This window comes from Passer montanus, unplaced genomic scaffold, assembly GCF_014805655.1.
Source record: "Passer montanus isolate IOZ18808 unplaced genomic scaffold, ASM1480565v1 scaffold2, whole genome shotgun sequence".
Taxonomy (NCBI): domain Eukaryota; kingdom Metazoa; phylum Chordata; class Aves; order Passeriformes; family Passeridae; genus Passer; species Passer montanus.
The window spans coordinates 8,743,126-8,767,400 of NW_024366591.1; the positions used below are offsets into that span (position 1 = coordinate 8,743,126).

At 38.0% G+C, this 24,275-nt stretch overlaps 1 protein-coding gene across 5 annotated transcripts in view; it reads right to left on the minus strand.

Moving 5' to 3' along the window:
* PCNX2 (pecanex 2) overlaps positions 1-24,275 on the minus strand; it is a 159,494-nt gene that overhangs the window by 98,560 nt on the left and 36,659 nt on the right. For 4 of the 5 annotated variants that reach the window (XR_005627247.1, XM_039707239.1, XM_039707241.1 and 1 more), the window contains 6 exons: positions 22,370-22,512; positions 21,058-21,211; positions 20,930-20,962; positions 14,024-14,195; positions 9,016-9,126; positions 8,361-8,452 (listed from right to left, as the gene is read on the minus strand). Coding sequence is in view for 4 of the 5 variants with exons in the window: in XM_039707239.1 (XP_039563173.1) it covers positions 8,361-8,452; positions 9,016-9,126; positions 14,024-14,195; positions 20,930-20,962; positions 21,058-21,211; positions 22,370-22,512 (705 nt within the window). In the remaining variant the exon portion in view is untranslated. The remainder of the gene's footprint in view (positions 1-8,360; positions 8,453-9,015; positions 9,127-14,023; positions 14,196-20,929; positions 20,963-21,057; positions 21,212-22,369; positions 22,513-24,275) is intronic. The other variant, XM_039707238.1, reaches the window with a different exon arrangement.

The following is a 24,275-nucleotide window of genomic DNA, read 5'->3' on the forward strand; positions in this document are numbered from 1 at the left end:
AAATTCTTGTTTCTTTTTTTGTTTTGGTTTTTTTTTTTTTTTTTTTTTAATTTCAGAGTACTCCTCTCAATGGTGACTTTGCAGATTGCTGCAGTGGCAGCATCATTGAAGGCACTGACATAGTGGCTGGATTTTTAAAACTGGAGACAAACTCCAGTTGGTCTTCACACACCCGGTTTTCCACTCTCATGATTTCATCTCTCATGAATTCATAAATTTTCATATTTACAGAGTGGCTTGGGTTGGAATGGACCTTTAAAAGTCACATAGCCCCTCCTGCAATTCAATCAAACTTTCTTGGCTCTTTCTCCTTACCCCCACACTGTTACTTCATCATGGATCTGTGCCATTGCTCACACATCAAGCAAGAAGCAGGAAGGGCTGACGGCCAATCATTCCACATGTGTGATGGTAAAGATGGGAATAAATACTATCATCCTATTTCTGAAGATCTAAAACACTGACTTTCTGAAAGAGATCCATCTGTGCCATTGCTCACATATCATGCAAGAAGCGGGAAGGGCTGACGGCCAATCATTCCACATGTGTGATGGTAAAGATGGGAATAAATACTATCATCCTATTTCTGAAGATCTAAAACACTGACTTTCTGAAAGAGATCATAAAAGGGAACCCTCTTTTTCACCCCCAAAATATGAGAAAATAGTAAGAACTTGTTCTCTACAAGGCTAACTATAAGCTTAACACCATATTACCATGGATACTCCTTTTCAGTAGGCACTAACAACCAAAATGTGTGAATTACTGAACTTCATGTTAGACAGAATTAAGACAAGTTCTAGGAAGAGATGCCCACCAGCCTTATCTTTCCATCATCCATGGAAAACAAAGCATTACTTTCCCAAATGATCTCCAAAAACATGACAAGTGATAAGTTACCAGAATACAGGTATCACTGCCTACTCCAAGTAACATTGGCCCTCTTTCTCTGCAATTGCTGCTATCTTGGACTGTATTTTCATTGCTGAAATTTAAAATCCATAAAGACTGGACTGATACAGGGGTGCCCATATGTGTCCACGCACAACACCTTACACAACAGATCCCAGTCTGTGACTGGAATGCCTTGGCTAAAAAGCAAGATGAGCAGCAGCTTCAGGCAGGAAGCATGGATACTCATGTTTCACATAATGGCAAGTTTATCCTAAAGAAATAATGCAGATTTCTGCATTCTTGTACAGTGACATACAATGAAAGTAACCCTGGGCCATGTTGGATTCTACAGGCATAATTCCTTTTTCCTATCTGGAAAATAAGTTATTATACACAGAAAACTAAGACCATAACTATTGAAGTTATGTCTACAGTGCAAGACTTGACTAAGGCTGCAAACTTCACTTACTGAAAGACATGGTATCTAGGAATACTCTTCAAAATCAATACCCCTAACAGCTCTTGCTTGAAACTCAGGGGTTTCTAAATTAGAAAAAAAAAAAAAAGCCTCCAAAAGCACTGAGAGTATTCTGAGCAGCAGAAACAAAGCTATCCAATAGTATTATACTTCCATTTTTGGTCACTTACATATACAGGAATTCTGTCTATACAATGCAAGACTTGACTACGGCTGCAAATTTCACTTACTGAAAGACATGGTACCTAGGAATACTCTTCAAAATTAATACCCCTAACAGCTCTTGCTTGAAACTCAGGGGTTTCTAAATTAGAAAAAAAAAAAAAAGCCTCCAAAAGCACTGAGAGTATTCTGAGCAGCAGAAATAAAGCTATCTATATACTATTATACTTCCATTTTTGGTCACTTACATATACAGGAATTCTGTCTATACACATGAGCCCATTCACTGCTGTCTAGAAGTTTATTTGGGCTGTATTAGCAGATTGAAGGAGATGTATTCTTGCAACTCTTTCCCACCATAAACTCGTAAGACAAATATTTCAAACTTTACACAGGTGAAGCCTGCATCACTGAAGACAGGAAGCAAGGAGAACTGTTATTCTGATTAATGAGTTTCAAACTCATCAAACAAACCAAACTACACCAATGTGAGCTGAGAACAGTTTAAAATCCACAGAGGATTTTTATTAAGTGTCCACTGAAGCAAGAAATAAGCCACCAGAAAGAACTTTCCTCAGGTATAAAGTAATGGAAACTATGCAACTTTTATTTCAAAAAATATACATTTACACAGATCTGGAAAAAGCTGGTGTGCCACATATGAATACATTCACATCAGTTTAATTTTTCTGACCCAAGTCCAAAGATCTGTGGGGTTTTTTCCAAGCTGATTAAGATAAACTGCAAGTTCCATAAAAAAAAGTAAAATCTGGATGACAAGTACTTAACTGGTTCTGGATACATTTCAAATCCAAACTAACTGATATGAACAGAAGGCAGAAGACAAGGACTGACTGATTCCAGAAACATTCAGGGATGTGCTCTTCTGCCCCGTGGCAAAACCCTGGAATACTGGAATGCTAAAGACTGATATCAGGATGGCTAAATTCCAGACCAAATATTTGTAAAAAAAGTAACAGGGCATACCTGACTTTTTTAAAAACATATCTTAAATATTTGGGCACAGACCACAAAACAGATGGAGCAGGAGACAAAAATCAGTACATCATAAAATTCTAGTCAAGTGAAAAAGATGGCACAGAAATTCCCATATCTCCAATCTGATAGATGTAATATCTGAAAAATAAAAACATCTCCTCCTGGTAAAAGAGAAAACCCTTTCGTATATCAAAGCTTAGGTAGCTATTAGAGCTGCCAATTTCTGTTCAAGATTACAGGATTGAAGATGAGATCAAAAATAAAGCCTGGCTGAAGTGAACTCAGGTAATGTTAAACTAAGCTCAGTTACCCAAGAGCTTCAAAAAAAGTAATGAGCTGAAAATTTGCTGCTATTGGATGTAAGAATCCAAGGAATGAACAAAAGAGCTGATAAAATCATGCTTAGGATTTAGAGCTCTGTATTAAGCAGAAGCAAATGAAAGTTCATAGAGCAACTGGAAAGAACTGGATAAGGTGTGATGATATCACTAAACAGAGGTCTGTGAGATAAATTTCAAAGCAAGGAGAAACTCAGGTTTTTGCACTTCAGAATCTAAGGCATTTACCTATGTAGTCACCTGAAACCAGGTTTACAGTATTGTTACATGCAAGGATGGATAAGAGGCTGGTGTCCTACCACTCATGATACAAATGTGTAATGGGGTAAGGTTTACAAAGAGATGCTCTACAGCACCTCAAACCTGTAACCAAATCACCTTTGCATCACTGGAATAGCACAACAGACATCTATCCATGTGACATCATATCATCACCACAGGGAATAACTTCTGCACCAGCCAGGGCAGACAGAGACTTGTAAACCTGTTCCACTCACAACAGGCTGCTTTCACTGACAGTAGTGATAAATAGTGTCCTGCCCATCAGTCCTCAAGGCCTCAAATACACAGACAGAGACCAGCTATTTTGTGCTCATGGTTTTTATGGAGAAATTATCTGCTCTAATTTCAGATGCATTACTCTGTACTTCCTACTGTGAACAATTTTGGGCTTCTTTTTTATGTGACAGCTTTACAGAAAATGAAAACTGATCATCCCAGCAGTAGCACCACGAGAGGAGGTCCTGACAAGCTGCAGACCCACAGCTCCTACACACCAATATCAAGCAAGGGCAAAGCTGCTCAGGAGCACTGTGAGGAAGGGAGTCATTCCCTGGCCACAGCAGCTGGGACCTGTTTGCTTCCCAGTCACCTCTGAAGAACACGTTCCTTTTTCTTCTCCAAGCGTCCAAGCACACACACAGGTATCATCATCTTGCAAAGAGTTTGTGCCTGCCCTGGTGACAGTCTGTCCCTTATTTTAGTTGTGTGAAAGGGCGCTTTTGGTCATATAAAAAACACCTCAGGTCTGCCAGATGAGCAGCTGCTCCCTAGAACATCAAGGCCTGTGATGGGACATGACAGCAGCCTGACACCTGACCCAACCCACACCCTCACCGTTCACACAAGACTACAGATCTGTCCATCCTTTTTTAGGTGCTATGTGCATTTTAGCCAAGAGAAAGAAATATTTCTGGTCATGTGATGGCCAAGGCACTGCAAGGTCACTCAGAAAGAGTGACAGGGCCAGATGAACCTGTTGGATGTGCCAAACATTTCCTGCAGGTCACAGGATGAGCTCTCAACTGAGAATACTGTATAATAATTTTCCTCAGGTAACTTATCTGAATGAAAATTATTAAGTTAAACTGGTAACTTAAACTTATGTTAAATTATACATATACACCACAGCTGCAACTTACCTGCATGAAAATCCATGAAAATTATTAAGTTAAACTGGTAACTTAAACTTACGTTAAATTATACATCTATACCACAGCTGCTTTTTCGCACAGGCTCTCAATTGGTCTTGTACAACATAATTCAACAGCAAAATCAGTCTGGACAAGGCACAGGACTTCAGTACAGGGCTGTTAGTCTCAGTTTTCAGAGCTTATATTCACACACTGAAAGGTACCTTGAGTACTTACATTGCTCTGTGGACATACCCCAAAACAATTCCTACTTCCTAATTTTCTAAAACTGAAGTTCTAGAGCAAACAATTAATCACTGTGAATTTGCTATTCAAAATTAATTTCAAATCTGAGCACAACTAAATCAAACTATTGTATGTATATATAGCTTATGCTCTAAAAAGAACAAGAAAAACTCACTGAAGAACACAGGTTAATTATAAAATAAAAATTTGCTTTATTTTAATAAGAAAGGAAACTAATAGGGTAAATTAATTATTCTTCCAATTAACTTCTTCAGTACACAGAGAAAGCTGGTTAGACTATTTCACCCTGCAAGAATATAACTAGAACATAAGAACCACTTAAGGAAGGAGAGAACCAAGCCTGATACCACTGGAATGTTCTTCAGGCTGGGCATTTGATGTGAGCAATTGTTCACCAGTAAATAGCACAAAATCACTTAGAGATCCATTCTCCTCTTCAATTTATTTCAGGAAATAGAACTCTGATAGTTACACCTGCTGAGCTATAAGATGTTCTGCCAATAAACAGAGTTGACATTTGAGGATGCTACCTTTCAGCCAAAACAACACGCTTTGCAACTCAGAAGTCCTCTGCCAAATAGAATCTATCATGTTTCCCTGCCCTGAAAAATCCTGATTATGGTGATTTTTAATTTTTTTTTTGACCTCCATAAATATTGAAAAATTTTGCTCTGTTGGTTTTGGCAAACTGATCAAATGAACAGAGCAAAGTAAGAATAAAAAATAACAGCTATAAAGTGCAAGTATGGAAGAAATGTTCCTTCTAGCTTAAAGAAAACCATGTTACCACTGTTGTGCAAACACCTCAGTGAAACATACTACAGCATTTGCTCAGTTTTGAGTTAAATTCTACAATTTCTATCACACCAAAAGTTAAAATCTTCACTTGATGAAGATCATAGATTGCTGTTTACTAGTTATCAAAACAACTTGAGTTACTTACAGGGGTATTAGAGCACCTTTCACAGTGAGCCCTACTCAGCGTCAGATTAAGCCCATTCCTACTTTTCCTTCATCAACCAAATAAACATTCTCTTGCAACAGTACAGAAATCAGCTCAAAATAAAAATCTCTGGACCTGACTGAAGAACAAGGAGGTTAACAAAAGTGCTTATTTCATAACTTCTAAAGAAAAAAATGTATGAAATTTCAAGCACTCCAGTAGACTGAGATTATAAACTGAAGCAAGAGGAATCATCTTTACATGCTTTAAATTAACCTTCTCAGAAGTGCCTTCACTGGAACAGTGCCATTAAAATTCAAATTAACTCTAACTTCTGTGTAAACAGAAAGTCTGAACTTAATATTAGTAATTTACAACAGATATCTTGTAAATCTTTCACAGCACTCATCTTCAGGGTAGCATTCAAAGCATATTTCTAAGCAGTTTGAAGCCTAATCCACAAGGAGATTGCTTATCTACAAAGCCACCAGAGTGCTGTAATTTAAAGTATTATGCTGAAAAAAGAGTATGTAGACTATTTTAAGTGGCTTTTTTTCCCCTACTGTTTACAAAAAAAATTTCTGAAGTCTCCATAACACAACTTCCCTACCCTCAACTAGTGAATTACCATCTGCTAATCTCAGGAAGAAAAGAGAAAAAGGAAAAAAAAAAGAAATTATAATTCCCCAGGTATTAGCCTGTTTAACAGTAGCTTAACTCCTGCCTTCCATGTAGCTCTTTTCATTTTTATCATTGTTTCTCATCCCAGCCACCCATTTTTCTCCTTCTGTTCATCCTTAACAAGAGCCTCCTTCTCCATCCCAGCTGCCAGTTTCCGAATCCTTAATGCTGCCAGAAGACAGCAGTATGGGGACTGGCTACTTTTGTGCTGGAAACTGCACAAGCAGCAGTTAAACTTTGTAGCATCAATCACACAGCTGGGTCAGCTCTAACCAATACAACTGACAAAGTGGGTGAGCCAGGCGACAGGAGGTTCCCTGGGAGAACACCACACGTTCAAAGACATTTAATTTCAAGTGTCTTCAACACAGCAGCTGAATTGCTGTAATTTATTCTATAAGGACTCAAGCTACCAAATGTGTTTAACACATTTTACCTTAGTGTTGGAAGTCATTAAGAACACACAGCCAGCTCTGATCATCTACAGGTAACCATTAAGGCATTATAATTGTCCTTCTTTGATTTAAGGCTCCTATTTTCCTATTGAAAATTTCAAGTGAAAAAGTGTTGAAAGCCACTATAGAAATCTGATGTTCCTAAAAGAATTCCCTTAAAGGAACACCTGACTGCCCCTCCCATCTGTGTAAATTGCCAGCCTGGGTGCTGACATGATACAGCCTTGGCAGCTGCAGAACCTCATATTGGGCTCTCTGTGTGTGCTGTGCATGTGCCACCACAAAGCTTCCTCTGACATGCGCCCACAAGATGTCAAGGGCAACCTATCAACCACAGCACATCCTGCTGCACCCCTGCATGGACACTGACAGCATCCAGCTCAATGAAACGCTGCCAAAAGGCTGTCCCACTTATAGGATACATTTTCTTACAAGTCTAACACGAAATTCTGGTCTTGCTGTGCTCACTGGGAATTTTACAGCTGACTTGAAGGCAGACAAAATTTCATTGCCCTTTTCAATGTGTCCCATGCAGAGGACATAGGCACTACACATTAAAATAAAAAAATAATAATAGTTTTAAAAATATCTTGGATTGAATATTGCCCAAAACTGGGCATCACTGGTAAGGGAACCAGTCCTATGCCAGCAGAGAAAGCTGAGGCACATCTACATCCTGAGCACCATACACAAGTGACTCTCCACACGTGAAGTTAACAGCAGAGCAAGGGAAGGCACAGAGTAAGGTGACTAACTTAGCCACCTCTGAGAAAGCAGCTGCTTTACAGGGAGACACGAGAAAGGCTGGGACTCTTCAGTTTAAAGAGCTGGCTGAGAGGGATATATCTGATGCCTGCAAAACTGTAAAGGCAGAAGATTAAAAGAATTCAGACCAGGATTTCCACAAATCCTACAATACTAGGCATCAGGAAGACCTGGTGAAATTAACAGTTTAATCAACTGTTAATTGATTAAACAATTCAACTTGTTTAATCAAGTTGATCAAACTTGATTAAAGTTTGATCAACTTAGAATCAATGAAGATCAACTTAGAATCAATGAAGGACAGCATTGCTTTGCACAGAGCACAGTGAAGGCCTAGAATTTGCTGGCACAAAACTGTGGAGTCAGAGAGGACCAGCACATTCAGATGGGACTTGACAAATTCACACACACCAAATTATAAGCACACTCTCCAACATCCCTAGCGTAACAATTGTGGGATATTAGGGGAAAAAGTGGCAAATACACTCATCTGGCTAGCATTAAACTCCTAAATTGCATTTCCCTGTGGATGCAGGCACATTATTTACTTAGATGGTCCACTGGTTGCTCAACATTTAAGTTCTTAGGCATATTGTTATGAAGCAACAGCAAAAACCTTACCAGGAATTATGAGCAAATTTGGCCTGGCTATGCAGGTCAACAGAGACTGCAGCTTTATAAGTCAAGACTGCTGTTTATATTTGCAGAGAAAATTCAGTGGATCATTTCACACTGATACATATAAAAGGCAAATAATCACAGGCATTAGAGACACATTTATTAAGGACTTCTGCTACAGTTTGGGTCTGTTTCAGTGTAACTAACATGCAGAAACTGAAGCATGACTTGCAAAGCTTATTTTGGTAAGCAACGACAATGTAGGACCAAACAATGCTAGTCTCCCTAGATTACATCAATTTCCAGCTTGAAATCTTCAATTGTTCCAGTGCTGTGTTTCTGGCTTACCTTCACTGCACTGAAGCAGAAGGCATATAGGACAATCAGAACAACAAAGCTTCGGGAAATGCTGTACAATGCAGACACAAACCCAGCAGCAGCTGAAATAGAGACATGTGGTAAGTGGGAAGAAAGAAGAACTTTATTTCTGACCCAAACTAAGACGACAGTATAGATGCATCTCAATCTTCCCTGCTACTTAAGCTATAATAAAAAAAAAAAAAACCACTATCAACTGAAAAATCTCGATGCTTCATCTCTCAAGGGCCTTCTTTAATCTCTGACTGAAATAACAAAAGAAAATTTATCACACATCAAATAGCTTGTCAATATGCTTTTCTGTGGAAAAATGCAAAATTTTTTTCCTAGATGTTAACAGAAAAATAAAGTTAGAGGTTTTCTTTTTTAATAAATATAGTAAAGATTCACATCACATATGCCAGGAAAGAGCTCTTTGATATCAACCATAATTTGCAACCTATAGTATTAAAATCTTGTATACAACTTTTCAAAAGCAAAAAGAAATCTAATCAAGTAGGCCTTATAAGTATTCACCCCACTGTTAGATGAATAGCTTAAAATATTTGAGCTTTAAAATGCACTATGTTACATGCAATAATATATTCTGATTTGAGGTTGCAAGCCCAGAAAGATGGCTACTTACCAGAACCACCAAAAAGCAACATATCTATTTGTTCCAAAAGATATATGCAGAAGGTATTGATTTGAGGGAAAAGTCCAAGAAGAGAAATTGCAGGAAAGCAATACAAAAACACTAAGAAAAAAAAAAAGAAAGTAGTATTTTAGAATACAGCCACACATCCAATGTATGGAAAATAAAGAAATATGCATGACATCAGAATAAGAAATTGTTGCAATAAATTCTGATGATTATTTAAGTGAGCATGCCTTAACCTTACCAGCAATGAATACAATTTCCTCCTCATGTATTCCAAATAAATAATAACAATTTTACACATAAGAAACTAAAACTCAGAGTTAACCTCAAGATTGATTTTGGATAAAAACAGTAGCAGAAAAAATAGCATTGCATTGCACTGCAATAGCACTGCATCCTTACTGCTTCTGAAATACTTTCAAGCTTATATTTGTTCCTTTCAAAGTAGAGAAATTTTAATTTGAAGACTTTGGAACTTCTTCCTTGAATCTGAGATGGTTCAAGAACAGCTACAAAAATTCAATATAAACAAAAAAAAAGATCTGAAATATCTTGGCTATCACAACATCCTGCCTCTCCCAGCAATCAAGAGCAGACACTTATAGCAGCCTCTAAAAATGGGAGAAACCTATAGTGAAGCTTCTCCAGAATATTCCACCTGCTTCCAGCAGAATGGATGTTAACTTCACAGTAGTGAAAGAACATTAAAAACAGGAAAGAAACTCAGGTGTAAAATCCAGTCTTACAGATTTTCATACTCTCTTTCTGAATAGAAATGCTAATATTAATGCTACTTTTAATGGCTGCCTCATAGACAAGGAAAAGCAGGAGTCATAATTCAGGTACTCATGCTGCTAGTCTTAAGTCCTGTTTACTTCCAGCAGTCCTCCTCCCCATCAACTCACTCTTAGCTCCACCATAGAAAATGCTAAGCAAGGCCGTCTAGGAAAGCATCTAAACACACACTTGACCCAAGTGTAAAAGTTCAAGAATCACATTAATCAACATTTATCATGTTGTTAATCATATCCTTACTGCTTCATTGTACTAGTACCACAATGTTCTGCATGGCAGAGAGTCTGTCAGCCACTCTTCCTTGTAAACAAGTATGTCTTTGTTACTTTAGATCCGAGGAAGACTGCAGTTTCCTCCTATTCATTCTCATAAAAAGCAAATTAAACAAATCACTAGTACAACTTATTCCCCACTCCCCTGGTCAGATTTTTGAGAAGGAAATAAAAGGATTTGTGTTCTTTGCTGAATGCTAATTTCACATCTGCCAGCTCATCTTACCAAGGCATCTTGCACCAAAAGGAAACAACGCACCAAGTTTGATCTGACAGCTTTTATCTTCACTGTATTATACTGCTACCTAATACTGTAAATCTTGCTAAGAAAGCCCAACACAGGAGAGAAAAAGACATGCTCAAGTGTTAAACACAGACAGCACTCACTTAAGTATGCTTGGATTCACAATGCACCTTCAACACTACTTCCCACTACTGGCATAAATCATCCATATGTAAGAAAATGAGGAAATGCTCTCTTCTCAGTCTTTTACATAAAAATGCCAATATTAAATTCTTCTTCCTCTATTGCTCTGCACATTTTTAGATATTCCACCAAGTCATGCCAAGCCAAGCAAGGACCACTCTTGAAGACAGGCAATGGCACGACAGAAAACTGCTCAGCAAGCCACTGCTGAAACTGTTTTAACTATCCCAAAAAACACACTGCTGAAACTCTCAGGAGATATTGTTCCTTGAGCAAAGGACTTGCAGAACTGTCAGAACTTATCTTAGACTACAGACTTACAGACCAAATGATTGCCTTTGCTGTAACAACCTCAAAAAAAGTTGAATAAGAGCAATGGAAGGAAGGATGAGATTAAAGAGTTGACAGCACACCAAGATATATAGAGACAAATGTAAACAAGGAGGGAAAAGTTAATTGACTATAAAACTGCCCTCACCTCACCCACTCTCTAATACCTTGAACAACCCTAGCAACTTTTTCAGCTAAGGCAGCTTAGCTTATCTCATCTTGCACTAAGGAGTACACCGGACAGGAAAATAAACAGTTGTCACCTATAAAAGGACTGAACTTAGAAGAAGCAGTTCCCCTTGTGGAAAGCAGACAATAAAAGTAACTAAATAAATCCTTTGAAATTGCATTATGAATACCAGAAAGAATTTCTTTAAGCATCACACATTTTCATAGAGACCCACACCACCTTTAAAAGCTGGATCATTATGAGAGCCGCTGCATTTAACACTGCAGTTTTCCTCTAAACAAGCACATATCGCATAAAATGTGAGAGGGAAACACAAATTATGACTTTGGAAAATGTGTGTCTTTTGAGCAATGTAGAACAGCAACATCATATTGCAAACATTTCAGACATTTAGAAAAAAAAGATTATTTTAAAAAATTATATATCTGAGTAGTAAAACATGCTTTTTTCACAAGGAAAATAAACGGCATTATTTCAGTGAGAAATGGTCTTTTTGTTCTCCCACTCTTGAACATGGGAGGGCAAAACATCCACAGGCCTTCTTCCCTTGACAGAAGCTCAGTCACTGTTAAAAGGAGCAGGCAGAGGACTCATTATCAAAAAATTTTGCCACCTCCTGATTCATAAGTCTTCTGAGATGTCTAAAACAGTTTCATTTACCTGTTGAATGTTTAAATGGTTTCATCACAAGAACTATCATATATAAAATGCACAACTACTTTTGTCACTAACTACACCTGTAGGTCCCAGTGACTGAGGTTGGTTGTCTGTACCCTTACTTGCACTTCATATGTTAATCTAGCAAAAATGTTAACTGAAATAAGGAATTCAAGAATGATGAAAACCACAGTCAGAATTAAAGTCATGAACTTCCAACTAATAGAAATATAAATCAATCATCACCAATTTAAAATAAAACAGAATCAGATCATAAGTAGATTGAAAATAAATGAATGTGTTAAAAACCATGTTTCATAAGTAATTAGGTCACACATCTAACAAATTTGTAATTATTTCTTTTATGACCTTGCTTCAAGACTTTTATCAGAGTATGATGTGCAGCATCACACTAGCTCTTTGGTACATTCTATGATTTACGTGGCTTTTGCTTTCTACTACAATAAGCACCTGAAATAAAAGACTTTTCCTTTCCTTGATAGTTACAATGTGGAGTCAAAAATTCTTTGATTTCCAAACATATCAACTCTGAATACCATAATAAATTCTGATTAAAATATAAACTAAAGAGTCACCATATGATGACAGACCAGTAAAAAGATATTTTAAAAATATAGCAAATAGGCAGAACTACAACACAGTACTAAGACTTTATTGGTATTCAGAGTCACTAACTTCCCTCATTATTTTATAGCCCAAACAAAATGCTTTTATACCTTCATTACCTAAGAGAATCTACACTAAATGTGCAACAAGATGCCACAGGATGCCAGACTGCCATGGCTTACAGAGGTCACTGCGCTGTGAACAATCACAAGGATTCACAGCAGCCAGAAGTTAGGGTTCCTATAGAGACAAAGCAAGGAATAGACAAAGCACAGCACCAAACACCACTTGAATCAAGACACCATGGCAAAACAAGAACAGGGACAAGCAAAGGGAAAGAGTTTCTTCTCTCCTTCTCATTTAACACATGCCAGCTGGGGAGATGAGCCTGATAAGCCCACCCCCTCCTGCTTCAAGAACATGCTCTGCCATCTCTTTTGAGACTAGCCAAAATTAACACATTTATAACCACACTTTGTTTTCTTATGCTGGTTGCTATAGTTTTTCATTTATCTCTATCCCAAGTGTCATCTAGAATTCTTGTTGAATTATTTATCAGCATTTATACTGCTCACCTTTGACAGACAGAGAAAATAAGATGTAAGGAGAAACTTAAACGAGTCCAAAGGAAAGGAATGAAATAAGCTAATTAAAATAAGTGACATGCAGCTCTTCACATTCCCCTGTTTCTGGTGAGAAGAACTGGGAGCCATAGTACCCTTGTTAAGGATCAGGAGGCTTTCCTAAAACTAGTATGCCTTTCAGGCAGTAAGTCTGACCTGAGTATGGCAAAAAGCAAGGACAACAGTCACAGGTGAACAAAGACCCCGAAGGTCTATATCATAAAAATGGTTTTCTTCTGCTACAGTAGGTTCTCCTGGTCCTAAATTCAAAAACCATGAGGCCATCTTTGGTACACCACAACACAGCTTTCTGGGAAATTTTCACAACTTTTACAGTAAACCTGACATTTCCTAATTTGTACCTCTAACAGTGCTGCACTATTCATGGGAGTCCAGTCCAGCACTGGTATCTGTGGCTCAGCTGGTGCAAAATCACAATTATAGACTGTAAGTGTGGTGTGCAACACGAAGAAGTGTGCCAACAGAACAGGGTAATGTCAGCTGTGGCCACTCCAAATCAGTGCCAAGGGATCACCACACCTGTCTTGGGACAATATCTGCATGTCCTCAGCAACCTCAGAATGTGATTCTAGAAGGAAACAGGTTGAAAGAGCTACTGCAGAGTGGCTGCTCCACACTAACTGCTCACATGAGCAGAATGATTAAACTAAACCAAGATAAAGCACTTTCTTTGTGACCAGAAGATTGATGTCCATCTGAGGAACTGGTTTCCGGGCATTAAATTTAAAACTCAAGTTATTCTGCAGTAACTGCTCCACACAGACAAGCCGTTACACAGATGAACTGCATTTCACAGATGATGATTTTTGCTAATAACATCAGTGACTTTTACTTTTCCATGGAGACATTTCTATGAGCCTCATTTCATTAAAAACTCCTCTTACATGAGGGAAGATTGCCAGCTGCCCCCACCCCATCTTAAGTCATTCCAAATGTTTCTATCAATTTGACTTCAGGTTGTGCCTCATAACTTGCATTTGATTGTCAGCATGGGAAGACACAGACTCACACTTAATTCCTTTGTGCAGTCCTAGGAAAAATATTGACTCACCTATGACATGGTCTCTGGCTGACTGGAGAGACCTGGGTGAGAAGAGCTTCAGGCCATACATCGTATAAACAGGAGGATTTGTGTCTTTAGATCCAGCATCTAGCAGCAAAATAAGGCCACACAATATACAAAAATATACAGGTCTGCTGTAGATTATGATTTTATTGTGTCCCTGGAAGAAAAACCAAGAAAAGTTAGATTTTTATATACATTCTTCTACTGCATGCACTGCATTAACTTGGAGAGAGGGTCAGGGGTCAGACAAAATATTTTAATGACTTGTACATAATAATTAGCAATTAAAATGTGAGAAGGTATTTAATCTTCTCCAGAGGAGACTTTCAAAAGACACAATGAGCAGTTAAGACTGACTCCAGCAACCATTTATGCTTTTGAAAATCAACCCTTCTGGACCTTTCAAAACTTACTAATTCTAGGAGTCATCATTTTCTGTGGAGAAAAAACCCTCAATCTTTCTGAATCTTTCTTTTCAATAGAAAATTATTTTTTCTCTATATTTCTTTTATAGCAATGAACATTTGCTTCAGGGGGCTTGACTTCTTTTTCACTTTACGAAATATAAAATTAATTTAATTTTTAATTGTCTCCTGGGAAGAAAAACTATAATAGAGCATATTCCTGGTACAGTGTGAGGCATGGAGATGGATTTTTCTTCACCAATTTAACTTTTGTATTTCTTTGAACCACTTAGCAGCAAATCAGCATGCCTTCTGAAGGGGGTGACACTCATCAGCAGCTTCTGGTCTGCTTCTCATGAAGCACTTTAAAATTATGATCCAAAGGAATTAGGATGTGGAAAGAATCTCATCTGATGTCTTTCATACAAATCTCTCACACAATTGATTCCCACTAATCCTACAAAACACTGTTGTGCAGCTGCAGGCCAGGGAACCTAACAGACACTTAAGAAGAGCCTTAATAGCTCTCCTGGCAGCAAGCTTAAGGGTAACTAAGACATTTTAAACACTGATGAGTCAAAAGACTCCTAGAGTGTGAAAAGCCAGAAGCAAAGTGACAAGTATCCAAGTTTGCCTTGCTTAAGCCGTGCAACTGTTCTTATTTGAAAAACGTAATTTAAGTGAGTATAATAAAAGATCATGTCTTTTTTTGAGTCTACTTACTGACTTGAAACTGTGGCTGAGTTTGTTTGGCTGCCAGCCAAGCTCGCATGTTAGATTGCTATTAACTGATCTGTACTCTCTTTTGGGATCAATCAGTTAGCAAGGTGGCAGATTACAGGGAACTGGTGGGCTTACATCGTGCCTCACATCCATGGAATATGAATCGAGTCAGGGACACAAATCCTTGCTCTTTAATCAATTTCAATTTTATTACTGTATTTTTTTTAATGGGACACATGTCCACCAAACAATCCATGGAGAATTATAAAGATGAAAATATGACTTTAAAAAAGAAAAATAATTCAAACTATTACTTTCTGGCCTTTTTTAAACTTCAGTTCATTTATGTAAAATGTGAGCTGTGCCTTAGGAAAAGAGACCAATAAATATGCAACTAAACAACTGCTTAATGCTTTATATCCTGACATTCACTTGAGGCTGTTTTATGGTGATTACATTCTGTTACATTCTTGTCTTACCTCTTGACCTGTGGAAAGCAGTTTTATCTTTGCATGGTGATTATTTGAAGGAAGCTGGGTAAGACAGAGTTGATGACTACAAGCCCAGAGGTTTAACTCCACACACCTTGCAGTTCCATGCAGAACAATGACATTCTCAATTAAAATTACAGTGCATATTTAACTCTTACTTCTAAAGTATTTTATGGTGTGCTGGGTGAAGAGCTGGCTGAAGGGCAGGCAGAGCTCAAAGAGCTGCACTGAAAGGGGCCACATCTGGCTGGACCCATCAGCAGTGAAGTTCCTCAGGGCTGAGTTCCAGAGCCTAAGTTTTGCTTAACAGATTATCAGTGATCTGCACATAGGAACTGAGTGCACCATTTAGCAAGTCTGCCAAAGACATCAGCTCCAGAGGTGCTGCTGACTCTAGCAAGGGTCAGGCAGCTCTGCAGAGGGAACAAGATAGACTGGAACATTGGGCAGTGATTAATGAGATGAGATGCAATGCTATATCCTGCTCCTAGGATGGGCAGGAGTGTAAATTGTGAGATGAGTGGCTGGTAAGCAGCCCTGCAGAAAAGGACCTGGGGGTGCTGCTCACCAGCAGGTTCAGTGTTAGTCCGCTGTGAGTGCCACCAGCCAAGAGGGAAAACTGCTCCTGGGGTGCACCAAACACAGCAACATGAGCTGGTCAAGAGGTGATTATCCTGCCGTACCCTGCACTGGTACTGCCCCACCTTGAGCACTGTGTACTTTGGGCCTCACTATTTAAAAGGATGTGAAGGTCCCCAAAGGCATCCAGAGGAGAGCAACAAAGCTGGTGAAATCATTGGAAGGAATGTCCTATAAGGAGCAGTTAAGGATTTTGGGCTTGTGTAGTTTGGAAAGGACAAGGCTGAGGAGCAGCTTCATTGCAATCTACGGGTTCCTGAGGAGGGGAAGTGGAGAAGGTGGTGCTGGTCTCCTGTCCCATCCAGTGGCAGGACAGGTGGGAATGGCTCTAAGCTGCATCAGGCACGAAAATTTCTTTTGAAAAGGTGGTCAAACACAGGAACAGGCTTCCTAGAGAGGTGGTTGATGCCCCAAGCCTATCAGTGTTTAGAAGAAGCATTTGGACAATGTTCTTAACAACTTTTTTTGACTTTTGGTCAGCCCTGAAGTGGTCAGGCAGTGCCACTGGATGATCACTGTAGGTCACTTCTATCTCAGTTAGAATAGAATAGACTAATTCAATCACTCTTACCATGCGAACTATAGTAATGCCACTTAAGATTGAGGAAGCAGATTCCAGAGGTTTCCTGAAAGCTGCAAAATGAGAGCAAATACTACCTTCCCTGTTTTTCAGGTGGTGGTGGTGCCTAATGAGACAGAATCTTGAAATCTTTCTAGAATCTTATCAAGAGAAGCAAAGCAATGCAGCAGCAATGCACTCAGAAGGGCAGTGCCTGCACAGCTCCTGCAATACTTGGGATGTGCTCAAGCTGAATGAGCTTCCTAGAGCACAGCAAATACTCCAGTCCCCACATCTGGGGAACATGCAACACAACACAAGAAACAGGAACTGCTGCAAGTATTAATGTGGTATTTCACTGTCATTTACAGGTTTCATGTGAGTGGTATTATTTGGGACAGGACTGGTTTGAGGACAACAGTGGACACCTTCTGGGAAAGAGAGGATCACTTCTCAAAAGTCACAGCCAGGGAATAGACATTAAACTTATTTTTTTTAAGTTTTAGAAAGAAACAAACAGAAAAATAGGAGCAAAGCCCTCCTGTACCTGTCACTGACAGATAAAGCTAGACAGCCCTTCACCAAAATGGCCATGTGGCAGCACAACTTGTGTAAAGAGCTATTTTAGATATTAAGGGTTCATTTGGTAGTACTAGGCAAGCTCACCAGATTTTGCCATACAAAATTGATTTAATCTTGGTGAAATTACTCTACTCTTCATTTTTGTTTAGAAAAATTTAAATAATGAAGCAGAATTCCTTTTATATTTTACACCTTATTTGCTAAACAATCCTTTTCTTTCCTTCACTAATAAAAATATCAGTGAAAGCTTTTCCTTTCCTGTAGTCTGCTAAAAAAGTCACTTTTTTCATGTCCGTGTTTCTCATTAATATGTTTCAGATACACATTCATATCTTACCAACACAGCAATGATGCATATCATATTTCTAGAACAATATTAAGACTTTCAACAAAGAATAATTTCACAAACACTTCCATTTACTATAACAGCAGTTTTGACTGCAAAGCATTTTGATAGGAAAATTTTAGAAAGATCGAATGGGTTTTCTTTTGTTTGTGGGTGCACACATATTAAAGGAGAAAGACAAAAGGTTTTTTTATATAAAGAAATGTGCACGTGCTCAGTTCTACAGAAAAGCTTACAGGGACAAATTACAAATACTTTTTAAGTGCCTTATGGGATTTAGGAAACTGCCTATGGTAGGTACACAACTGAGTTAGCTATCTGCTTTGGGACATAACAGGACTGAGAAAAGGAATTTATGCAAGAGATTCCCTAAATCTTGTTAAGAGCACAACTGCAATCCTTCAAGCTCAAATGCCTTTGTAAGCCCAAGCTAGATGTTGAGCTATACAGGTGTCTTATGAGGTGCTTAGAGACAAGCTCTCCTGATCCTTCTATAGAGCCTTTTACTAAATGTAAAACCTTGCCTAAGGTTTTTCTAAAATCTTTGAGTGCACATGACAAGTATCTCTAGGATCTCTGAATTTTAATACCCTGCAGCCACCAGCAGGTTTCTTGTATCAGGTCACTAACAGTAAAATATAACACACTTTGGAATGGACTCAATTTTCTTCTCTCCAGCGAGGAGGCTGCTCCCAAATTTCACCATCCCAGAACCAGGTACCCCTTTGAAACAGCACATAAAGACCACCAGCTCCCAGATGACCAGAACTGGAAAGGCTAAAGCTCCAGCTGACAGGAAAATTAGACTCCCAACTTGTAGCAGGCACCAGTACTAAACCTGCAGCAACAATAAATGCCAGCCCTTTCCTCAACAGCAGCAAGTGAATACATTGACACTCAGAAGGAGTTTGGAACAAAAGCTTATGGCATCTCTAGGCACCATGTTTTCTGCATTCACTGGATACTATTTTAAAGCAGTCTTTCAAAATGCTACAGGCTGGAGATGACAAAGTCACGTTAAATAGTAACAAACTCTGCACATGATATAGGGAAGAAGTTTGGAACCTCCTTGGTAGCCATGGATAACATAAGGCATTAGTGGCTCCTCACAGATCCATGAACAGAACTTAACTCACTATGCAGATCTGAGGCTCATAATGGTTTGTTTCACACTCAAAAAAATCTCATCTGCATTTTCATTCATGGGTGTGATACTGATCATTGTTCAATCGCTCTGCTGTTCTGTATCCTTACATTAACATCAAGAGACATTATTGTCTTTAAATTTAATGCAATCACATGAATTATGAAACAGCACATGGAGTATTCTCTTCTTGCCTTCTCATTCTTCTATTTCTGAGGTGCTTAGCTCAAGCAAGCCTTTACAAATACCTGCTGTGTTAAGAAGTTATAATGTAGAAATTGCTAATCTTCTATTTTGGCATGACAACAACTCCATCTTTAAAACCCTTAGTGGAAAAGATTTCTAAATTTTATTTCTATTGGAGTTTGTATAGTGCACCAAAAAGTTTGCAAGAAAGTATCCCTAATAAAGTTTTAGGAAAGAAAAGGAAGACGGGAATACACCTATTGTTACTTTGTTCCACTGCTGCATGACTTATACAATACAATACAGCAAATAACGCTTGTAATAGTATTGTAAGAACCTGAAATTCAGACCTGGATTCTGCACCAAAAAAAAGTTCTGTTTAAACACTACCTTGTGTTTAATACTATAAAAACATATGGGCTGGATAGGTACATAATGAAGTTTTGATTAATCTATGTGCCACCCACTTTGAACAAATGTACACATTATTAATGTCTGATTAAGTGCAAACTACTTGATTACAGTTCACATTATTATATCTAGACAGATGCCAGTTGAGCTGACAAATTATATTATTTTACTCACAAGATCCTCCAACTTTTCACTGAGATTGGACTATTTCTCTAATGTATTGAAAATATTACCCTACAATGGGTAAGTTGCTGTTTATTACCTTTCTCTACTTTTTATGCAGACAGGTATTTCCTATGAATGCACTATGACCAAAACCACCATAACTTCACCCCTAAATAATTGGCTTGGAAAAGAAACTGAGAATCTTCTGAAATCCAGCTAGTGAAGTGTGCAGTATACACATACAAATAACATCAATTTCAAGTTCAGCCTGTACTTCTAGCCTCTAAACTGACAAAAATAATTGCTCCCTGCCAAAGGGAACTGATCCAGCAGACCTGAAGTTTTCAACATGTCATTTTTGAAACTTGAGGGAAGAGAGGATATCCTCTAGAAGATTCAAAGAGCTAAATAAGAAACATAAGCAACTAGCATCCAGTGTAAAAGAAAGGAAAAGGCATTATAGCCACTGAAATGTCTTCCAAGATCCACAAATCAAAAATGCTGAGACACCATGACAGGTGGAGTGGTAAGGTTGAACTTGTAGGATGATGCCTCTAGAACAGTCAGACTTAACAAGGACAGACTTGTGTAAAGAACTGGTTCTCTGGAAGGTGGTTGGCGCCATCAGAGTTCAATTTCTTAAACATATCCAATAAAAAAACCCATATCAATCAGCAAGGATCCTTACATCCTGCACTCACCCAAAGATGTCGTGATTTCTTCAGGACACAAGCACAGAAACTGTGACCATATTGTAACAAAGGGAAAACACCTGTGCCATTTGAGGAGCTAATAATACTTTTAACACATAAATCCTCAGTAGCAGATTTAAAAAATAAAAAGATCAATCCCCAGTGTCAAAGAAAAAAAACCCCAATTGAGCAACGACTGAGCTGCTAGTCTGGAACTTCTGCTCTTTTCGACCTGTTTCTAAAAGAAAGCCAAGAAAAGGTTTGTGTGATGGCACACGCTCAAACATCAGCAAGATAGTCCAGATTAATTTTTTACTGCACATATTAACTTAAAGAAAAAGAGCTTTTCTAATAGCTGTGATAAATTCAAATAGCTTAAAAATAATTAAACGTAGTACAAAGTCTTGAAATCACAGATGTCTTTTTCTTCTTCATAAATCAGCTACAACAGCAAACAGCTAATACCTGTGTTTCACTGAACAGACAGCTGTTTCACAGTACACAAGTGATAATAGAGGAGAAAGACTTGTTTTACTGACTGAGACTTACATGTATGGGCGAAGCAGGATCAGGCTGAACACTCTAAAAAAACAGAAAAAAAGATGTTTGCTCACAGGATTTTTTCTTTGTAGAAGCTAGAAGAGAATTCAGCAATTGGCTATGAACTTGAGTCCTACCTTGAGGAGAGAATACTGGCAGCTGGCCATTACGAGACAGAACAGCAGAACCCAAATGTCTTTACAGAATCCCTGGTTCAGAGTCAGGAACCCAAGAAGGGAAACAAGAACTACTAGAAGGACAGCAAACACATTTTCCTTTATATCTTCTGTCCTATGTGAATAAAAGTGATGGAGAAGTACAAATATTTATAGATTCACTAGGGCAAGGCAGGTGCATTTGTAGCTGGTATGAGCTGTCAGTGCTGCAGCCATCAGAATTCACTGGATCCCACAACTACATTTCCATGTTCAACAGTATTTCATCCCCATGCCAAAAACCTTACCCAAAATGACAGCTAAAACATCACAGGAAAAAAAGCCATATGCACTGAAGTCTAATATTCCTTCCCATCTCACTTTACAATTAGAATTCCAGCATGGAGATGATTTGAGTGCAGAAAAGTGTATGCTTATAAAAGCAAAAACAAACAAAACAAAAAAACCCCAACACATGAACAACTACAAACAAAATTAAATACCCAAACACTTCTAAATGAGGAAATAAGGCATTCCATTAATGATAAATATACATCTGACAGCAAAGAACTGGATGAAAGACCAAATTTGTCATCTGATGTTTTATTTGTTTTATCTATTCTGTTAGAACATGGAAGCTGAGATAAAGAACAGTGTCAATATTCAGGCTATAACAAAAGAGTTTATCAGCAGAAAAGATTTCCATGCAATTGAAACATAGAGATAAGACACCACAGATAAGTAAATATCTGCTCTAGACTTAAAGGTCCCTGACATGCAGCCTGATTTCTGCATCAGGTAAAACTGCCATCTGAAATTTCTGCATGTTAACCCATATGACACAGCACCCCCAACAGAAGCAGACACAAATAAACTTGAACTGGAACAGATACAGCAGCTCAAAAATCTTCACCTGAATACCACTGTATAAATATCAGATTAAATATACCATTCTATAAATAATTTTATTTTTTTAAACATTGGAGTACTTGGTTTACTTGGTACCCTGGGACCCTTCTACTACTGATTTTCTCATCAGAAATCACTGGATCTATAACACCTGTGAGTCAAATTACAAACTAGTCTACAAGCCTGGCACTCACATGAATCAAAGTCTCTGCCTGAAGACAAAGGATAGCAAGAACCACTGAAACCAACCCTAAACATCAACTTGAAGCAAAACCACATTTACTCAACCGGAATTCTCCTTCTCTAGTGACCAGCACTGCTTTTTGGACATGAGGAGCCACCCACCTTAACACTACCTAGAGCAGCTATTAAAAAAAAAGCTTACCTGTCCAACAATGCCAACAAGGTAAGACGATCATACCAGACTTTAATCCACTTGCCAGGGAATATAACAAATCTGTAAAACTGCCTGTTCAGCTTCCGCTGTGCTGAAGAACATGAAGAATCCTCAGGGTCCTGGCTGGGCTGCTATAAAAACAAATGAGAAATACACAAACTCTCTCACACAGCTGCCAACAAAACATGAGTCCAAAAGGCCAAATTTACATGAAGTATCAGATTTTTTTTAATTTATTATTTTTTACTAAAAGCAATAGCATATTAGCATATTTATTTTCTTAATTTTAAATTAGAAATAAAAATATCACACCAGCTTAATTGTTGCAGATGAACAAAAGCTATATTAATTATGGAGCTCAATAGTGATAATATGCTTTAAAAAGTAATACTAAATATTCATTTAAAAAGTAATCATTTTTTAGTCCAGATCCAGTACATCTATAAAGTTTCTTTTAGGAGCTTTTCCCATGTATTAGGCTAATTACAGCACAACACAAAAACATGACGGAACAAAACCTTCTTTTTAAATAAATAAATAAATAAATAAATAAGTAGGCCTTAAAGTCTAGAGGTATGACTTATCGACTTTTCTTCCAGAACACAGCTTTGTTTATCTCTCCAGAGATGCTTTGAATGCCACATCAGGTGTGCCTCCTCAAGAACAGCAAGAGGAGGAAAAAGAATTGCAAACAAGCACAAATGGCATAAACAGTTCTAATTTAAGAGTCTCTAATCATACCATCATAATCATAAATCCACTCTTTTGAATATTGCTTTTGCCAGATTCTAAGGCTTTTTCCAACTCTTCTCTACAACTCCCCTCCAACTATCTTCAGGCCATCAGCCAACCCTACAAAGCTAGACAACAGATGAAGAAAATCTCTGCAAAGCAGTGATTTTTTTTTCCAAAGTATATCATTACTGATGTTATGGAGGGGGAATAATCAATCATTTTTCTTCCAAGAAGAAGAATTTGAGATTTCAAATTACTGTGAAGTCCAGTGGTTTTCAACCTCCTCTTAGGCAGCCTTTTACCCACCCCTCCTTAAAGATAATTAATCAACAAATATACTTATTATGGAACTCTAGGCAACGTCTGCATTAGAGTTATCTATGTTAGATCAACATTCCTAGTCAGGGCAAGGGATTTCTGTGTGAAGCAACTGATTTTAGAATCATAACTGTAGCAAAGCACAGTTTTTGAAACAACCTGTCCACCTGCACAAAGGAATTGTTACTTTTTTTTTCTCAGTATACTGGTATAATTTCTAATCTTTCCTTTCCAGGAAAAGGAATTTTACACAGAGTTTACACATGACAATGTATTACTGTGCATCAGCTGGGAAACAACTCAGATATCCTCAGTCCGTGGAAAACATGAGGTGAAATAAGCTAGCATAAGCTCTGGAGAAAGAAATTCAAGTTTAGGCATTTCATCTCATGTCTCCAATTGACTAAAAGTGTACAGCCACTGCAGGGCCAGAGAGCTCAGCTGCTAGTAGTGCAGGACAATCACTCATATTTCTGAGCATTGAGACGAGCAAGGAGATGCTGAGGTATTTGGCATTCTTTCCTTTATTAACAATTCTGAGCAACTTAAAAGCCATGAGACCAATTGCAATCCTTCCACTATGCTGATTTAAAATCTGAAAATAATTTATATAGTCCAAATTTTAATATTTTTGTTACTACTTTAAAAAGTAACTTAAAGATGGGGTCAGGGCATTTTTAAAGAAAAAAACATGTTTTAAAATATTACAGTTGCTAATACTGGCACAGTTTTGTTTCTCTTGGGGCCTATTACCCAACAGAAAGTAAAGCAAAACTCAGTCCACTGCAGTCATTAACTTCACAAATCTAATGTAGATTGCTCACCATAACTAGATAAAAAA